This window comes from Bipolaris maydis (assembly GCF_028858645.1).
Source record: "Bipolaris maydis strain C4 unplaced genomic scaffold PSV08scaffold_3, whole genome shotgun sequence".
NCBI classification, from domain to species: domain Eukaryota; kingdom Fungi; phylum Ascomycota; class Dothideomycetes; order Pleosporales; family Pleosporaceae; genus Bipolaris; species Bipolaris maydis.
The window spans coordinates 2,481,467-2,499,838 of record NW_027093859.1 but is presented as its reverse complement, the minus strand read 5'-3'; the positions used below and the strand labels follow the sequence as shown (position 1 = coordinate 2,499,838).

Here is an 18,372-nt window from a genome sequence, read left to right as displayed (position 1 = left end):
GGCTGCTGTGCTCCAGCACGGCGCAGACCAAATCAAATAGTCCGGGCGCACAGCCGGGCAAGGGCGCTTGATGGACAAAGGGCGTTCGCAGACGTCGACACTACCATGACGGGCGCCACCCGATAGGCAGCGTGTGTGTGTCTGCACGACGGCAGGCCGGCCAAGCGCATCTGATAAGCTCCGCGCCCTTCCGGCCTGTCTCCTGCGCCGGCTCCAGGGCGGGCCAATGGGCGGTTGAGCGCGGGGCTGGCCCATGACGCGCCAAAAGCCTGCAGCTCCGATAATTCACTTTTGTTGCGTCAAAGCGTCCCCTCGCCATCGTCACCACTCGTAGGCTGCCATCACCGCACCAGACGATGCCCTCCACGCCCTTCGCCTGCTTCTGCCATCTCCAATCCTCCCCCCGTGCGGCTTCCGGCTAACACGTGCCCTCTGCTGGGACAGGCACGCACTCCGCCACTCGACCAACTATTACTTTGCTTATCAATTTCCATCCTACACTCAGCACCAGCCCGCCACCCTCACCTCCACCACAGCCACAACCACAACCACAATGGCTGCGGCCACAGCGCGAGCCCACGAGGCCGACGCCAACCCGCCCACGGAAGTCTCGCTGGGCCAGAAGATGCTGTCTGCTGTATCCGGCAGTCTGCTCACTTCGTTGCTGGGTATGTCCTCTTTGCCCGCCTGCACACTCGGCTATTCGTCTCGCAAACATCTCTTCTGACTCTGACAGTAACGCCCCTCGATGTCGTCCGCGTGCGACTCCAATCACAAGAGGCCGCCCCGAGTGCTGCCTTCTCACGACCCAGCGGAGCCACTGGCCCATCACTAACACAGTTTCGCGATCTGCCCCCCAACCTCGGCATATCGGCATGTTGTAGAGAAGTCTTTTGGGTCAACAACAAAGCACCCTTCTGTGTAGCTGGACCCACAATGGCACCCATCAATCCCGCCGACTTGCACTGCGCTGTAGAAGAGGTGGAGCGGAGAACCATCAACAGCACATGGGACGGCCTGCGCAAGATTGCGCAGAACGAGGGGCCCCGCACACTCTGGCGGGGGCTGTCTCCAACTCTGGTCATGACTGTTCCAGCAAACGTCATCTACTTTGCTGGTTACGATTGGCTACGCACAGCCAATGCATCACCGTTGCGCCGGAATATAGCCGATCCATATATACCCCTCGTCGCTGGAGCCACTGCCCGCGTCCTTGCTGCCATCGCCGTCAGTCCCATTGAAATGTTTCGAACAAGAATGCAGGCCGCAAACCATCCAGCAACCGCTGCTGGACACTTTCGTGAGACATTGGACGGCCTCAGGAACATGGTCGCCAGCCAGGGTGTCCTCAGCCTCTGGAGAGGTCTCACTTTGACCCTTTGGCGCGACGTGCCCTTTTCCGCCATTTACTGGTGGGGTTATGAGACTACGAGGAACACCCTGACAGACCAAAGAGGAAGGAGATGTGCAAGAGACGAAGGGTTCGAATTCCGCATGGGCCGAGGCGAAGAAAGAGTACGAAGAAGAAGCCGGTCGAGAAGCCAGGAAAATCACCGCGATACCCTGGTGGATAGCTTTGTCGCGGGTGCTACCTCAGGAGCAGTGGCCGCCTTTGTCACAACACCTTTTGACGTAGGAAAGACACGACAGCAAGTCGTGCGCCATATGGGAGACAGTGCGCGCGACGCCGCCAGAGCACGCCCAGAGGACCAGTCAATACCACGCTTCCTGATGCACATCTATCGCGAACAAGGTATGCCCGGTCTGTTCAAGGGTTGGGCTGCTCGTTGTCTAAAAATCGCCCCGGCCTGTGCCATCATGATCAGCTGCTACGAGTTCAGCAAGAAGATCGCCCTCGACATGAACAAACGACGAGAACAAGAATCCCGACATGCTTGAGCCTCAGGATGCGTCATTGTCTGTATCCTTTTCTGGCTCGTGTAATTACTTGTACGCATTGTGTATCATATTTTTCTTATAGCGGCGCATTGGGGATGGCGAAAAAAAACCCGCTCACGGTTGCATAATCGGCGTTGATTGCAAAGGTGGGCGATTGCTTGTGAAAGGACTGGAAAATTTCTTCTTCAGCCTGTCTTGGACATGGTCATTGTATTATGAAATAGTCAATTAGTAATCAAAACTCATGTTAACTTAGCTTAGCAGTAGTCATTTCTCTACTTCAACCTTTCCAAGAAACCCAGAAATGCTTGCTGACATTTTTCTGCTAGTGTAACATAGATTTCGTGCCCGGGTCCATCCATCGGTATCAATTGGCTTCCCGGAATTGTATCTCTGAGAGCCTCCATATCTTCAACCTTGACAGCCGCACTCTGTGTCGGACTCAATATCAGTGTCGGTACTTTGATCTTCTCTAGCCACGGCCTCACATCCAGCGTAGACAAAAACTCCGCATACTGCGCCAGCCCTTCACCATCGCTAACCTCCACTTGCCCCAAGTACCACGGCAAATACCCACTCTCTGAAATGGGAATCGTGCCCGGTACCTGGGCCAGCGCCTCCGTCCACCCGCGCGCCCCCAGCTGCCGGCACGCAGTAGGCCAATCTTTGTAGCCGAAAGCAAACATCTGCAGCGCTGGCGGCGGCAAATGCGTAGGTGACGAGCATACAGTCAGACTAAGCAGCCGCTCTGGATGCCTTGCTGCGAGTATCTCACCTAGCATCCCCGACGTTGATTCTCCCAGAAAATGCACTTTTTGCAATCCAAGTTGATCTAGCGTATCTATTATCTCCCCGACAATCGTATCGATGTTGTATTCGTAGTCCCCCTTTTCTCCTCTCTCACTCTTCTCAGCAATTCCGTTTTCAGTTGTTGGTGTGACTCTTTGCTTTTGGCCAGGATAACTAGAGTACCCGTGTCCTCGCAAATCTCGCCTTACAACGCGGTAGTGGCGGGATAGCGCTGGGATCCAGTGGTACCAGAATGCGGAATGGCGGCCGAATCCATGTTGAATAAATATTGTTTCGTGGGGCTTCCAGGGGTCGGTGAAGTCGTTGAGGATGTAGTGGGACTTTTGGCCATTGGGATGGAGGATGTAGGTCCGGCCTGAGGAAGAGTGCTCAAGGGGCATTTTTTGTTGCAGATATTGTTGGTATTTTAGCAACACCGAGTTAGAAACAGTATAATTAGGTAGGGAGAACAGGTAGTAGTTTGGTGCTATTGAATCAGTGTTCCACTGGATATCTAAACGAATCAGATGAGGCGCAGAAGGACTTTGAAATAAATCTATTTTAGGGGTTTCATAAGCAGTTGCTCGCGCAATCGCATAGTTGCCGTATACACAATGGGTCAGACTAGAGGATCCCTGCGTCCCTACCGCGACTTTGTGGGGCTGGGGCATTGTGGGGAAACCCCAGAGGAATGGGGATCATGCACGTCTACCCCACGCGCGGATCGATGCAGCATCGCGATTCACTCGCAGAGGGGAAACAAATGGCTCCGGTGAAGCCGATTGACCGAGAAAATAGTATGAATAGGTTGTGTTTGATGTTGAAAAAAAAGACAGAACAATCTTTCAATTTGAAATAGTCAAGATCATTAGGAGTATCTTCTACCATGGCTATTTTGGGTATTTTTGGAAATGTTTGGGCAAGTCCCTTGTATCTGAAAGTTACCTTGGGCATTGCTATACCGATGCTCACCCTCTTAGCTATATACTTCATCATCGTCCCAAACTCCATCAAGGTACAAATACGCCCACCTTACACGCTTGACTGCGAAAAAAACTAACAAGTGACAACAATAGGACCCACGACGCCGTCATCTCCCTCCAGGACCCAAAGGCCTCCCCTTTATTGGATCCCTCCTCGATCTCGCTGACAACGATGCTATACGCTACACAGTCAACGCATGGCGCGCGCAGTATGGTGATATCTTTTACACGAAAATTGGAGGCACAGACTACATATGGCTGTCATCACCCAAAGTAGTCAAAGACCTCATGGACCGAAAATCGGGTATCTACTCCTCGCGCCCTCCCTCTCCACTAGCCCAGGACGTTGCATCTGCAGGGCGCCGTCAACTCTTCATGCCCTACGGCCCACGATGGCGCAGTGTTCGCAAGCACAGCCACGCCCTACTCAACCTATCCACCAGCACAAACTACCAGGTGATACAGGACTTTGAAAGCAAAGTCCTACTTAAAGAGCTACTGCAAGACCCCAACGATTTCATGGATATCAACCGTCGCTACTCCGCCAGCGTCATCATGCGTGTAACATACGGATATCGAATCCCCAGCTGGGACGATCCCCTCATCAAGCGCATCTACAGCGTACTCGAACGATTCACCGAGATGACTTCGCCCGGTGCATGGGCTATCGAGTCTTTCCCATCCCTAACATGGGTCCCGCAGGCACTCATGGGAAACTGGCGATCCTACGGCCAGCGCGTCTTCGAACAAGATAGCGCTGTATACGTTGACCTCTGGAACAAACTCAAACAAGAGACCGATGCCGGCATAGCCAAAGACTGCTTCACAAAGACTTTCTATCTCAACGATCCGGCCAAAGCGGGTATCGATGATCTCGCTGCTGCGTATACCTGCGGCGGCCTGATCGAAGCAGGCTCCGAAACCACCGGAACGACGCTAAATAACTTTATGCTTTCTATGGTTTTGTTTCCCGAGGTGCAGAAACGGGCGCAGGAGGAGTTGGATCGCGTGGTTGGCAGTGAGAGGCTGCCGCAGTGGGAAGACGAAGCAAATCTGCCGTATGTGCGGAGTGTGATCAAGGAGGTACTGAGGTGGAGGCCTGTGAATAAGTTTGGGATGCCACATGCAACTAGTGAGGATGATTGGTATGAGGGCATGTTTATCCCAAAGGGAAGTGTTGTTGTGTTGAATTGGTGGTAAGTCAATTTTCCCCCTTGCAACGACATTTGAGTTGTTCTTTCTTCTGTATCGCTATGAAACTGATGCAAAACTGGGTTGAACAGGGCTATACACTACAATCCCGATATATGGTCTAACCCGACCGCTTTCGATCCTTCGCGCTACCTCAATCACACCGCGTCCGCAGCATATTACATGAACACCGCCGACCCCTCTGAACGCGATCACTTCTCATATGGTGCAGGTAGACGCGCATGCCCTGGCGTTCACGTTGCTGAGCGCTCTCTCTTCATCAACGTATCCCGCGTCCTCTGGGGTTTCAATCTATCGAGGAAAAAAGGCAAAGACGGCAGTGAGGTTCCAGTCAATGCGAATATGGAGCCAGGTTTCTTCAGCGTGCCCCAGCACTTCGAATGCGATATCCGGCCCCGAAGCGAGAAGCATGCTAGTATGATACGGGAGGAAAGTCGGATGGCGGAAGAGAAAGGATTGGGTATTTAAATGGATCAATTGTTTTTTTTAACTTCCCTTTTTGATCATGAGAGCAGTTTTCATGGTTTTTTCTTTTATATCCATCACGAAATCATGACTAGTTTAATACCCATTTCTCTTTGGTGGCTCCTTGTACCCTTCATTCCAGATCTTACCGCTTTCGAGCCCAATCCACCGCTGACTCTCATTCACGTAATCAACAGGCTGTCTGAAATATATATTTTCCTGGGATAACTCTACCGCCTGTCCCGTCAATTGATCGTCCTTCAAAAAAGCGTCAATAGCCTTGAGCACAGTCGACAATGGAGTAATGTGCTCTTTTGGCCAGCGCGCCGCTACTTCCGGGGGGCAAAGGTTTGTCGGGATGAACGCTGGACAAATGGCATTGACGGTGATGTTCTCATTGATGAAGTTTGGGGCGGAAGCCCGGACGAAGCCTATGACGCCATATTTGCTGGCTGTGTACTGGGGGCATTGCGGCATGAAGCTATGTTTCTTCTCGTTAGCCCAGCTCCATTACTAGTACCGTCCTTCTTTTCCCTTGAACAGATATTGCGAGATAAAAACAATAAACACTTACTACAAACCCGCCGCACTACTCGTAGCAACAAAATAACCCTTTCCCCCACCCGCCTCCTTACTCCTCCCCACATAATACTTGAACAGCCAAAGCCCCTGAATCACAGCCTCAAGATTCACATCTATAGTTTGTGTATTCAGTCTCTTAACCAACCCCTCCTCATCCACCTCTTCCTTGTCCATGCTTTCATGAACATTCTGTCGATCGTCGATTCCAGCATTGGCATGGCAGAAATCGAGCCGGTTGCCGCCCCATTCATAGGCGCGCTTAAATAGCTGCGCTTGCGATTTGTAGGATGATACGTCTGTTTGGTGGAAGAGGGCATCTTTGCCTAGCGCGGAGGCAACGCGTTGGCCTGAGGTGGGATTTAGGTCGGCGATGACCACTCTGTAGCCCAGTGAGTGCAGGTGGGTTGCTGTTGCTTCGCCGATTCCTGAGCCGGCGCCTGTTACGATGGCTACGGGTTTTGACATTGTTGCTTTGCGCACGGGTTGGATGGAAGTACAGTATGCACGAAGCTATCGACCCAACCGAGTCTGTGTTTTAAATTCGAGAAAAGGCAACGCGAGAGACGAAATGACCACACAAAAAAAGACTCTATACTGATTCTGTTTCCAGTGAGTTCTGAGAGTAGGAGAAGGGATTTGTGGGGTAACAAGTGCCGCCGCGACAATTGGTCAAGAGGCGGCACATCAAAGGCCCACATCCGACGCATCTTTGCCGGGCCCATAAGTTCTCCGGTTTGGGTTGTACGAGTCGCTGTCGTTGCTGGGCGCAGACATGGTGATGGAGTGACCCCACATGCGACCTGCTGGCATTGTCGTGGGGTAGTTTGAAATACCCCTCACTGAACTACTTGGAACGTGCGGGGTGAAAGGGGTCGAGACGTAATCGTGTGGGACACCTCGCAAAGCAGTTTACCTAGTATCATAGGGATGCTTACTTTTTAATCATGATGTAGTTGGTCTTGTTGGAGCTGCACCACATGATGTTTCTCATCATCTTGCATTCCTATCCATTTCTCGGCACCTGCCCAGTATTTTCCAGTATTACTACGTGAATGATTAGACAATGGACATATTTTAGCGTGTCGAATTTGATAATGTACATTCGAAAACCTATGTCCTACTTGGAAAGGTGGTTGGTATGCGGTCTCGTTGATGTTAACATAGCGCCTTCTCGCGATTCCCAAATCTTCGTGAAGCATTCACTCACCATCAAGCTACTAAACTCGGTATGCCAATTTACCTAGTATTTCTACTTGATATCATCGCAACTCCTAATCCATGACCTCCAATTCATTTTCCAGCCAAAAACATATCCCACGCCCCACTCAGTTCATCCAAATCTACTTTTTCTTCTCTTACCAATTTCTCCAATTTATTCTCTTCACAACCACCCTTACCGTAATGTCTTTCCACACTATCTTCCCATATTACACTTGCCTTTCCATTCGCAAACACTACAAAGTCCTCTGCAAACCTCCTGGCCGTCTGCTTCGCCTCATCATCCATGTGATCATTGAAGTTCTGGAACAAGAATGCCGCGTCAAGCAGATGCGTACTCTTTCCCTTGAACATCCCGTCCCATGGGTTTCCCTGATTGAATCTATATGCCCAGATCTTTCCTTTGAAGGCACGAGCATAATGTTGCGCAGGCGCATGATATGCGATGTCTGTAGCTAGGTCGATTATGGAATCTTTTGCTTCGTCGTCGGGTGTCGAAAGGTTGATCCCGTATGTAGAAAGGACGATTTGAGCCGCCGATGCAGAAAGGGAATGAGAGAAGGAGGAGATGAGAGCCGACGCAATGTTTGGGAAGAGAGAAGATAGACCCATGAAGAAGAAGACGCTACCGTCATGAGCACAAGAGCCGATGAAGATTTCTTCGCAAAATGTGTTGTTCAAAGACAAGAGGTTGTTGTTTCGCAAGTCTGCAAACGTCGGGGTTTGAGGAAGAATATCGTTGTCCTGGAAAGGGATGAGGGGAACATTTATGGGTATTCTTTCAACAAGCTCTTCCGGGCTGATGCTGAGAAAGCGGCTGATTATTTCTTGAGTTGAAGCATTTTCGAGCCCCAGAGCTTTTAGAATGTTGTTATAAGATGTTTCGGCGGCGGAGGCAGACATTGGCTTAAGCATAAGTGGTGTCCCGGACATGCTAATCGCACGCTTGAAGAGTGGCTCTTCAGCACTCAGCTGATGCAATACTGACACTAAATTCACGTCAGTATACGATCTCCCTTAAAGTCATTTACTCAACAGAGAACCAAACAAGTAAACACCAGACTCACCAGCACCAGCACTCTCTCCAAACACCGTTACATTGTCCTTGTCTCCTCCAAAACCTCCAATGAATTTCTTCACCCATCTTAGCGCACACTGCTGATCTCTCAGACTATTGTTCCCAGGATATCCAGCTTTTCTCAACTCCTCACTGGTTAGGTTGCCCAGCATGCCCATGCGAAAATTGATGTTGACAACCACAACAGGCATGTTCATCTCTACCGACATCTTAACCAGCCGGCAAGGGTCATATTGCGGCCAGTGTGACCCACCCATAATGAAGCCACCACCGTGGATAAAGACCATGACTGGCAGTGCTCCAGACAAAGGAGTGTCAGAAGGAATAGTCACATTCAGATTCAAACACTCCCTGCCTGACATGGGAAGATCCGGACCGCCGCCAATATCGCACTGTATCAATGTAGATTGCTCAAAGGCGCAGCCATCCATTGCAGGTGCGCGGGGCCTATTGTACCAAAACATTAGCTTTCCAAAGACTTAATCTGAAAATCTACAGAAATGAGGAAATTGAGAAAAAAGGAGAGAAGCAAAACCCAACATACCCAAATTCCGTCGCATCCACCCTTTCAGACCCATACTCAGTAACCAACTGAGGAACCGCCATCTGATCCCTCAAAAACGCATACTTGATACCCCGATACTGCACCACACCATCCCCCTTCCACCCCTCGAACGAACCAAAAGGCGTGTGGCAGCTCATTTCCCCAATTGCAATCTCGCAAAGTACACAGCTTTAGAAAGAAAGAGAGCAAAAAGAGAATAAAAGTTCTATCATCGACAATAGTCTTCCGCCCCCTAACCCAGCCTTTCCCATCTCAATCTTTTTATACTCCCCCTTCCTCAGCATACTAACCGTATTCCTCTCTTTGCATACCCCCAAACCCTCATCCTAGCCCCGCTACTCCATAGAGTCAGAAAAAAAAATACGCACCAAAGTCCTGATTTAGCTCTAGCCTGCGTCTGAAGCTCAGACCCTTCATCCTCCAGGATCTAAACCCAAGTGGATACCAGGCTGTGCTCAGCCTTGCTCACGTGCCAGGGACCAGAGTACTTGCTTTGTCTTGCAATATGGAATGTTTTTGTTTTCGCGGTTGCCTAATTACGAAATGGAAAGACGTAGCCAGAAGTGGCAGGTGAGGGTGGAGTAGAGAGCTCGGGGTTAGTGTGCAAGATCCCCACTTGAACTGGCTGAGCCACTTTTGTTTTGCGTGTAAGTGCAACAAGAACAGGGATTCGTGAGGAATAATTGGATATTGCTATTCCATTCGTTCCAATTCTTACGAGTATCAAACAAATCAGTTCCTCTGATCTGTAATTGTGGATTGGAGAGAGAAAAAAACAATTGCACTTGGTAAAATTCGAACTTCGATACTATTTTATTTTTCTACAATGGCCAGCTCAAAACTTCGCCTCAATACTCTTCACAAGCTCCCCACCCAATCTCTTAACCTCATGCACAATCGCCTCTTTATTCACCCTAATCTCCACCTTGTCTTTCTTCCCCACCGGCACACTATTCCACCCAACTTTAATCTTCCAGCTCCTCTGACCCGTAACAACCGGATTCCACAGTCCCACAATCTTATCCAGACTCTCCGGATCCCAGAACCACAGCACTGCATCGCCGTAGACTTCTGAGATTTCTTCGGCAAAAAGCTGGGGCAGGGGGGTCGGTGCGGGCAAAGGACTTGATGACTTTTGGAGATCGAGGTTCTTGAATTGGGTGGTGGGTTTGCGGGATTTGGATGATTTGAGGCTGTGTTTTGACGAGATGGAAAGGACGATGTCGAATTCTGATAAGCTGGGAACGAAGAGGGCCTCTGGGCTTAGACCATCATATGCTTTGGACCCGTCCTTGTTGCTGCTGATATGCTTTAAGAAGCCATCTTCGTCTGCGCGAACAGCCTGCGTAGCTGCTTGGGCCAGAGCCGTCAAGCGAGTAGCGACAACCTTTTCTGGCTTTGCTTTGTCTGTCCAAGTGGTGCCTTCTTCATCAAGGTTGGTAGCTGCGAAAAATACGACACGGTTCATGGCGGGATCGATTCGTCGCCATGCCTCGAAGCGCGTTCGTAAGCGGTCGAGATCTTCTGACTTCATGCCCTTTAAAGATGTGTCTTCAAGATTGGCAGGATTGGCAGAGAAAGATGTCGAGAAATCCACGATCAAAGGGACATGACGCCAGTCCCATCGGCTGATCCACGATAACGTCCGTAAGAAACCTGTCGTTGCTGTTGATGGTACAGGCCATGGCTGAGGCTGTAGGAACGTCCGTATAACCAGTAGTTCAATGAGTTCAGGTGAAAAGTGCGGTGCGAGCAGATGTGACGCGAACCATTTCTTTGTCAACCGTATCGCTGGTGAAAGTGCCAAGAATCTGGTACAGAGCGTCTGCAGTGCTTGTGAGTGTTGGGGCGATTGGATGAATTCGCGCTTGTACAGTGCCAGAGAAGCAGCAGCAGACTCGCGTGATTGAGAGTCTAATGATTTGTCTTTGATTTGGCGTTCGAATAGCGTAGGCTCACGGTCATGGTAGATGCGAATGCGAAACGTGAAACCTGTAGCAACCGTTACATCCAAGAATGCCTGGTTCTGCGCCGGTTGTGATGGATTCTCCATGCCAACACGGGCAACATAGCCGGACTCGAGTTTATGTAGAAGCTCAGCCATTCGGAGGAGGAAGGCAATCTTAGTCCGCTGGATGGCGCACAAGTCATCCGGCCAGCGTCCAGAACCTTCGAATTGCAACACGACTGAGGCCGGAGCGTGGCCCACAGTGGGAACGTCAACGGACGTGTACCGTAGTTGTGAATCGGCAGCTCTCAGATGGCGAAGTTGAAGTGGTAGCTCTTCCAAGTCCCGGATGTCTTTTTCCATGGCACTAAACGCGTTCATAATGGGGAGAAAAGGCGCGGTTCCAGACTGTCCCTGCATACGGCCCGCTGCTACAAGGTGGCCAAATGCATCGATTGTGAACCTGGCTTGCTCAGACACCTGTGTGCCATGGTGTCTGCCAAGTATGTAAAGAACAAGTTGCTCCATGACGGACGCTGATGCGTCCCTAACCGTCCAAACAACACTCTCCAGAATACTTCCATCTTTGAAGCGCCTAAGCTCGGCTTTCTCGCCCCAGAACTTGCGGAAGACAGCAGCCTCCTGTTTGTTTTCTGCTGGAGGTCCATGATCCACGGTGCGAGTGGCATTGGCAGGGTCTGTTTCAAAGTTGATAAGAATGCTTTTGCTTTGTTTTTCCTGAGGGCGTCTTGAGGATATTGACCAGCTTTCCTCCTCGGGCAAAGTGAATGATATAGCGGTGATACGATCGGTCAGCGCACGGGTCAGGGTGCTGTGTATTCTTCGACAGGTTTCGCCAAGCTGCGAATCGTATTCTCCGCTTCCAGCTTCAAGGCCGAGCGAAGTGAGGGGAATCTCGAGTGTTGCATCGTAGCGGTACTTGAGCAATTCAGTCTTCAGAATGAAGGCTGCATCAAACTGATCGAATACAGAATCGCTCAACATGTCGACAGTAGCCTTTGCTTCCGATTGCAGACGCTTGTACGACCAGGGCGTCATCTTGAACAACACATTCTGTCCTCGTGGTCCGTCAAAGACGACAGGAGCGGTCTCTGCCTTGGGGATAGTGATGTTGGATGCTTGGAAGATGAACGGCTTCTTCGTTAGATCTCCACGCGACAGAAACTGCAGCGTCGACTTGAATAGTTGATAGCTGCTGAAACTTGAAGAGACTGACTGAGCACCTGTTCCAGAATTTGGCTGAAGCAGAATAGCCATGATGGCAGCCCACTCGAAGTTTCCGAAACCTCCTTTGCGAATCTGACTGCCAAACCCGCGTTGCTTCAGCCAAACGCGCCCCAGTATGCATGCATCCTTAAAAGACTCAGCCTTCGACGCAGTGCCGTGCAAGAGCTTTAGGTATGCTGTAATGTTTGCATCAGATTGCAGGCTGTTGTTGTAGAAAGGCGTCGCTGTGAGCGTTTTGCTGGAACTTTCATCTTCGCTGCCTTTGGGTCGCACGCAATTGGAAGTCGGTAGAAGCTTATTCTGAGCAAAAGTGTGTTCTGGGAGCGCCACCAGCACGTTGATCTGGCATTTTGAGCTAGAAAAATCGTCCGCATCGCTGTTGCCGCTCGGTCGCACGACGAGAACAGGCTGAAGCTGGTTCCCATTCAAGCGATCAAACAACAAATCAAACTTGTGCTCTTTGGAGGCCTTGATTCCTGCCGCCAAACAAGCCAGATAATATGCGCGCTTGTAGAAGTATCGGTAGTTCAGATAGTCTTTGTCTTGGAACAGACTCTTCGGCATGGTCACGACAAGATCAATCCCAAATCTTTCTTCGGCTCGAGTCGCAGTTTTGAGGGGGTAGCTACCGGTTACGTTTACGCTCGCAGGTCGCTCGTATTGTAGTTTGTACAAAGCATCCTTCGGCGGGCGAGGGCTAGGGAACGGAATCGCAACACCAGCTGATTTGAGCGCCTTTTCAGCCTCAACAATCTATAGTATGTTAGTATTCTCGGATAGTGTATACAACGACCCTGGCTTACTGGAAGTGGGTCGCGGCTAGGAATCTGCTCGATTATAGTCTTGAGGGTTCGCATTGCATTTTCAGCAGGCGCCTCCTTCTTGCCGTACTTGAGCTTGACCTGTTCAAGCAGCTCATCGACCTGAAGCTTGAAAATGTTTGACTTGAAGGACTCCGCACTGTAGACGCCGTCTTGGAGACTAGGTGTTGGCCGCTTGGATGGCTTTGGTGCGCTTGTGGCCTTGGGGCTTGGGTTCTGCTTCTTGCTTTCCTGAATGCTCTCCTCAGCTTCGGAGCTTTCTTCTTCATCTTCGCTCATATCTTCATTTTCATCGTCGTCATTGTCGCCTTCCTCCATCTCTTGCGCGCCGTCCATGGAGATGTCGCTCTCATTATGCCCATCTTCAGTGTCGCTTCTATTCGAATCCGCACGGCTATTGGTTTCGTCAAAGTCGACAAAGCTCCGTTCGCTCTCTGCTTCCGAGTCGCTGTGCTCGAGCTTTCTTCGTTTAATTGCGGGTGGTGCCATTTTCGCGTGGTGGAGGTTGTCGCATGCGACGCGAAATTTCTCTGGAACTTTTCCCGCGGGAGTGCCTTATCGATAAGCAGGGATGTAGCATGTCATGTCATGCTTGGGTGCTAGGGTCATGACAGCTCATGCGCGTCTCTTTATGTATGACCCCCTCACTCAAACTCGGTGAGGGGAACAGCTTACCACGATATAAACTTCAGTTGTGTTTCCTTGAGTAGTCATCCCGGCACTCTAATACATTCATGTAATACTATTCCTTCTGTGCGAATACACCTACCTGACCATACACTCTTCATTGCCTTCCATCTTTGTATCACTACCCACGGTGCCTTTCCTAACAAAACGTACCCGCACTTGCGGTCCATTCTTCTTCATCAGGTCTACGCGTAGCCGTACATCAAGCAGAGCTTTCAGCATGGCTTGGCGAAGCTCTGGTGACACTAATGAGGCTCTCGTTACCAACCTTGCGAGCAACAAGCTCATCAACTCTGACAGGGTCAAGGATGCAATGCTAAAGGTAGGAAGCCTCAACACCACAGGTAAGGTGGCAAAATATGAAGATGCATAGGTCGATCGCGCGCACTATGCCCCATCCTCGCCCTACGAAGATTCGCCCCAGCCCATCGGCCACCGTGCGACCATCTCTGCCCCGCACATGCATGCCTCGGCCTGCGAATCGCTTCTCGACTACCTCAAGCCTGGATCCAAGGTCTTAGATGTCGGCTCAGGCTCAGGCTACCTAACCGCAGTCCTCGCCAACCTTGTCACGCCCAACGGGACGGTAATTGGCATTGATCACATTCAGCCCTTGAACGATCTGGCAATAGCCAACATGTCCAAGTCGGACCAAGGCCGGAAGATGTTGGAGTCGGGACAAGTCAAGTTTGTCACTGGAGACGGACGAAAAGGTTGGGCCGAGGGTGCACCATACGACGCTATCCATGTTGGCGCTGCGGCGGCCGAGCACCACCAGGTCCTGACCGACCAGCTCAAAGCACCAGGGCGCTTGTTCGTGCCCGTCGCAGAGGGCTGGGCGCAACATATCTGGGTAATCGACAAGCGAGCGGATGGAAGCCTCGAGCGTCAGAAACTATATGGCGTGCAGTACGTGCCCTTGACGGATGCGCCTGCGTAAGTTGGTCAAAATGGATGTTTCAACAACAAATCCTAGCGGACAGAAGCTTGAGCCTGCACATGCGGGGACTGTGAGCCACCCTATGATGAATCCATTTGTACCATTACTGTGTCACCAATCCCTCAAATAACTCGTCTCTTCGCCTTCGCACCTCGTCAAGTTTGACTTCTAACTTGCCAACTTCTTTCCTTGCAGCCTCTTTATCGGCAGGCAATCCAGCAAACTCTGCGACCTCCCTCTCTATGCCTTCTACCTTCTCTCGAAGCCCATCCAGGGCTTTTTGTTGCTCCAACATGTCATTTATAGCTTCTGCAGACGCAATGCTCTTGGAACCCGGTGTCATGCTGCGCGACTGTGATGACTGGAGGGACGACAGCTTGTCCTCGTATTCTCGTATCTTGGTGCGAAGGTGCTTGACTTGACGCGTTTGCTCGGTGGTCTGGCGTTGGAGGTTCGCGGGGGTTGTGAAGGCAGGATTCGTCTGGAGCTCGTGCAGTTGCGTCCGAAGCAGGGATTGTTGCTTATCGACGTAGCCTTGCAGCGTCGCGATGTGTGCGAGCTGGTTGGTGAGATTCTGTGAGGTGGTCGTGTTGTAGATAAGAACGTGTGCGATCGACTCGGGGTTCGCAGTGGGTGTATTAAGAGTGACTGCTGTCGAGGCCAACGCATCGAGCGCCTGCTCGCCCTCGGGTGTGAGACTGGCCCTCAGCCTAGACAATATACGCTCGTCGTCGTCGTTCCTTTGGACCTACCGTTGTGAGCAGCGTGCTCGGGACATGGTAGCTGAAGCGGACCCTGTAGCTCTCATACCTCGTCCAGCTCGCGGAGTGCCTCTCTCTCTACTCGTTCGAACACGGCTCTCTCTTCATCAGCCCTTTCGTTGGCTACTGATAGCTCACGCAGCACCTTGAGTGTTTCGTCATTGCGCTCAAACGCCGGCACCGTACGCCCAGCATACTTGTACGACAGCCACGAGTCAATCTGCGCCCAGTCCTGGGCTTGCGCGCGTTGCTGGCGCGCCTTCGAGGGTGAGAAGAGGTCCGAGGGTGTGAGCGAATCCATGACTGTGTATAGAAAGTGGTGCGGCCTGTGTTGGCGGTGCTGAGCGAGTTCAGGCTATGCTAGACTAAAGCCCCTGGTGAGCAACTCGCAACTCCAGGGTGGGGCTAAGGTGAGCATGTACTACGTCGCAGTTGAAGTGCACAAAGTGGATGCACCGACACTCCGAAAGGCGGGCAGAGACTCGGAGAAACTGACTGTTTGCATTATCGATAACCTTATTTTCCAAGTGCCGAAGTCGGAGCTAGCCGGCTTTTGGTATAATCTCTTGGGTGACTGGACTCATTGCCCCATACATATCTGATTTGCCTTCCGTCGTCGAGTTTTACACAACTCTCTCCTTGTTCTTGACACACTCAAAAATGTCGCCGATGTTACTCGAAAACGACGTCGAAATCGGCGAGAGTCTCCCGCCGGCAACCGAGCACGTGCGTGTACCTTTCGTTACCCAACGCTGCTCTTTGATCTAACACGTGATAGGCAGTGAGTGTTTCGCTACCAACATGGCGGGCAAATGTAGGCTATGAGGAAGGTGAAGAATGGGTTCTCAGCAAGTTGAAGACGGGATATCCGAGGTAGGTGGTGGCGAGGCACACAGCAACCATATCACTGACCGCAGACAGATTCTTCATTCACAAAAGCATACAAGCATTTGCGGCTGCAATTGCCCAGAAACACGGACGTGAAGATGAGAGTGCCATGTTGTTTCCCACACATTCCACCGCATCGAGATGCCAGGAGTTCATTTTTCGACAAGTGCCTGATCTGGATGCATCGCAAGTCCGGATTCTCGACTTCTTACCAACGGGTGAGAAGGCAAGATCAAAAGAATTCGACGTCATATCTCCTAAAGTATCTGCTGTGCTCTTTCCGAAGGATCGCTTCAGCACAGCAAAGGCTTTTTGGCAGCATTCTGGTGACGGTGTATCGAGCCGGAGAGCAGAGTTCTGCGCCCAGTTATTCAGAGAAGGTACCCTAGTAGAAGCTTCAACGCTCAACGAGCCACTGAGGGCACCCAAAGGTCCCCGGCGGTACCAGAAGAACACGTCAGTCGACCTCGCTCCTTCGACTGATTCTGTAAACGGCAGCGGAGAAGTGCAGGATCCAACTCTGTTTGTAGAAGAGAGATTCGGACGCAACCTGGACCTCTCCAAGACCAAGAAAGCCAAGCTGGCAGTTCGAAGACGTATTGCGGGTTCCCTTACCGCAGATGTCGAACTGGCCGAGGCGATGAGTCTGGACCAAGATGCTGCAAGGACTAGACCAGTTGCAGATTTTTCAGAAGACGATGTCTATCTGTATCCGACCGGAATGAGCGCAATCTTCAACTCTCATCGAAACCTACTAAGGGCAAAAGGCTCGAGAAAAGCCATTGTGTACGGATTTCCTTACATCGACACACTCAAGATTACTGAAAAGTTTGGCCCGGGCTCTCAATTCTACGGCTTTGGCTCCTCAGAAGAACTAGACGATCTGGAACGGCGATTGGAGGGCGGCGAGAGGTTTCTAGCTCTGTTCACAGAGTTTCCCGGAAATCCTCTTTTGACGTCGCCTGATCTTGAGCGGATACGCAAGTTAGCCGACAAGTATGATTTTTGCGTCGTTGTAGATGAGACAATTGGAAACTTCATCAATGTCAATGTGTTGCAGTTCGCAGACGTTGTAGTCAGTAGTTTGACTAAAGTCTTCAGTGGGGACTGTAATGTCATGGGTGGAGGGTTAGTACAGACAAACTCCTGTTTGCAACGAATATCAACTGACATGTCACAGCCTTGTACTCAACCCAAAAGCGAAAGACTACTCTCTCCTCAAACGCACCTGGGAAGAGGACTACGAAGACAACCACTGGGCCGAAGACAGCATTTTCCTCGAGCGCAACAGCCGAGATTTCGTCTCGAGAATCGACCGTATCAATGCCAATGCAGAGGCAATTTGTGACGTGCTGAGCTCGCATCCGCGTGGTAAGTTTTGGCCTGTTCGACTGACTGTGTTTCATACGAGTCGCTCTAACGTCAAGCAACATAGTCAAACAAGTAAACTATCCCAAAATCTCGCCTTCGCGCCGTTACTACGATAGATGCCGCAATCCCACTGGCGGCTATGGCGGTTTGCTCTCTGCAATATTCCACACCAGAGCCGACGCCATTGCCTTTTTCGACAATCTCGACACTGTCAAGGGACCCAGCCTGGGCACAAACTTTACGCTCAGCTCGCCATATGTGATTCTTGCACACTATGGAGAGTTGGATTGGGTAAGTGTTCCGAATTTCAGTGAAGTGTGTCAGATGTGTCGCTAACAAGCTTGCCATAGTGTGCCAAATGGGGTGTGGAAACAGATCTTATTCGTTTCAGTGTGGGATTGGAGGAAACGAGTAAGTTGGTGGATACGTTCAAGAGGGCGCTGGCAGCTTTGCCGGCGCAGGCAGCTGGAGAGACAAAACAGTAGATTGCTAGTCATGGTAAGTGACGGGTAGATATCCAATCAAACTTTGTAGTTTTTTGTGGTGTTTTGATTGGTAGAATGACTGGCGATGAGTCTAGCTTGTACTCGGTCTTTGTTTTCCTTGTTTATCCAAAGGTGGAAGGAGGAGGCGGAAAGGGAGATTGAGTTGTTGTGTTCTTGTGCATACGGGGTCTATCATGGGTGGGGTATGGCTTTGTGAGATGGATACTAGCTCTCTACATAGTTGGTATGAAGCTGGAAAGAGATGGTCTGCGGAGACATTGGCGCGGAAAACTAAAACTCGATGAATGTCTGAGTCGGATGCATTTTTCCTGGCAGCAAGTAACGCTATGCAAGACATCTGCGGGGACGGACTGAACGTGTCGGTACAAGAGTGGGGGTTCGGCGTTCATTTGTAATAACGGCTGGATGCCT

The 18,372-nt window shown here is 50.9% G+C and overlaps 9 protein-coding genes across 9 annotated transcripts; 4 read left to right on the top strand and 5 right to left on the bottom strand.

Moving 5' to 3' along the window:
* Positions 1 to 348: 348 nt before the first annotated feature.
* On the top strand, positions 349 to 2,214 carry PSV08DRAFT_400057 (mitochondrial carrier domain-containing protein). The gene is made up of 2 exons (XM_014222270.2): positions 349 to 668; positions 737 to 2,214. The coding sequence occupies exons 1-2, from the start codon at positions 554 to 556 to the stop codon at positions 1,897 to 1,899; spliced, it is 1,278 nt and encodes a 425-aa protein (XP_014077745.1). The 5' UTR covers positions 349 to 553; the 3' UTR covers positions 1,900 to 2,214.
* PSV08DRAFT_218530 (Alpha/Beta hydrolase protein) lies at positions 2,175 to 3,111 on the bottom strand (the record flags this gene model as incomplete). The annotated part of the gene is made up of 2 exons (XM_014222269.2): positions 2,841 to 3,111; positions 2,175 to 2,786 (listed from the first exon to the last, which is right to left on the bottom strand). The coding sequence occupies exons 1-2, from the start codon at positions 3,087 to 3,089 to the stop codon at positions 2,175 to 2,177; spliced, it is 861 nt and encodes a 286-aa protein (XP_014077744.1). The 5' UTR covers positions 3,090 to 3,111.
* Positions 3,112 to 3,574: 463 nt separating this feature from the next.
* PSV08DRAFT_348974 (cytochrome P450) lies at positions 3,575 to 5,351 on the top strand (the record flags this gene model as incomplete). Its single annotated transcript, XM_014222268.1, has 3 exons — positions 3,575 to 3,703; positions 3,765 to 4,867; positions 4,955 to 5,351. The coding sequence occupies 3 exons, from the start codon at positions 3,575 to 3,577 to the stop codon at positions 5,349 to 5,351; spliced, it is 1,629 nt and encodes a 542-aa protein (XP_014077743.1).
* On the bottom strand, positions 5,348 to 6,395 carry PSV08DRAFT_360249 (uncharacterized protein; the record flags this gene model as incomplete). The annotated part of the gene is made up of 2 exons (XM_014222267.2): positions 5,348 to 5,829; positions 5,923 to 6,395. 2 exons carry the CDS (start codon positions 6,393 to 6,395, stop codon positions 5,445 to 5,447), a joined length of 858 nt encoding a protein of 285 aa, XP_014077742.1. The 3' UTR covers positions 5,348 to 5,444.
* An 825-nt stretch (positions 6,396 to 7,220) lies between these two features.
* PSV08DRAFT_218527 (Alpha/Beta hydrolase protein) lies at positions 7,221 to 8,928 on the bottom strand (the record flags this gene model as incomplete). Its single annotated transcript, XM_014222266.1, has 3 exons — positions 7,221 to 8,137; positions 8,216 to 8,673; positions 8,771 to 8,928. The coding sequence occupies 3 exons, from the start codon at positions 8,926 to 8,928 to the stop codon at positions 7,221 to 7,223; spliced, it is 1,533 nt and encodes a 510-aa protein (XP_014077741.1).
* A 685-nt stretch (positions 8,929 to 9,613) lies between these two features.
* PSV08DRAFT_218524 (Nrap protein) lies at positions 9,614 to 13,297 on the bottom strand (the record flags this gene model as incomplete). The annotated part of the gene is made up of 2 exons (XM_014222265.2): positions 9,614 to 12,740; positions 12,791 to 13,297. The coding sequence occupies 2 exons, from the start codon at positions 13,295 to 13,297 to the stop codon at positions 9,627 to 9,629; spliced, it is 3,621 nt and encodes a 1,206-aa protein (XP_014077740.1). The 3' UTR covers positions 9,614 to 9,626.
* Positions 13,298 to 13,488: 191 nt separating this feature from the next.
* Positions 13,489 to 14,605, top strand: PSV08DRAFT_31672 (protein-L-isoaspartate O-methyltransferase). Its single transcript, XM_014222264.2, has 2 exons — positions 13,489 to 13,817; positions 13,869 to 14,605. The coding sequence occupies exons 1-2, from the start codon at positions 13,716 to 13,718 to the stop codon at positions 14,433 to 14,435; spliced, it is 669 nt and encodes a 222-aa protein (XP_014077739.1). The 5' UTR covers positions 13,489 to 13,715; the 3' UTR covers positions 14,436 to 14,605.
* On the bottom strand, positions 14,488 to 15,650 carry PSV08DRAFT_278401 (uncharacterized protein). Its single transcript, XM_014222263.1, has 2 exons — positions 15,246 to 15,650; positions 14,488 to 15,051 (listed from the first exon to the last, which is right to left on the bottom strand). Exons 1-2 carry the CDS (start codon positions 15,495 to 15,497, stop codon positions 14,539 to 14,541), a joined length of 765 nt encoding a protein of 254 aa, XP_014077738.1. The 5' UTR covers positions 15,498 to 15,650; the 3' UTR covers positions 14,488 to 14,538.
* Positions 15,651 to 15,693: 43 nt separating this feature from the next.
* PSV08DRAFT_278389 (pyridoxal phosphate-dependent transferase) lies at positions 15,694 to 17,995 on the top strand. The gene is made up of 6 exons (XM_014222262.2): positions 15,694 to 15,922; positions 15,975 to 16,069; positions 16,118 to 17,212; positions 17,265 to 17,455; positions 17,520 to 17,746; positions 17,806 to 17,995. Exons 1-6 carry the CDS (start codon positions 15,857 to 15,859, stop codon positions 17,938 to 17,940), a joined length of 1,809 nt encoding a protein of 602 aa, XP_014077737.1. The 5' UTR covers positions 15,694 to 15,856; the 3' UTR covers positions 17,941 to 17,995.
* Positions 17,996 to 18,372: the final 377 nt, after the last annotated feature.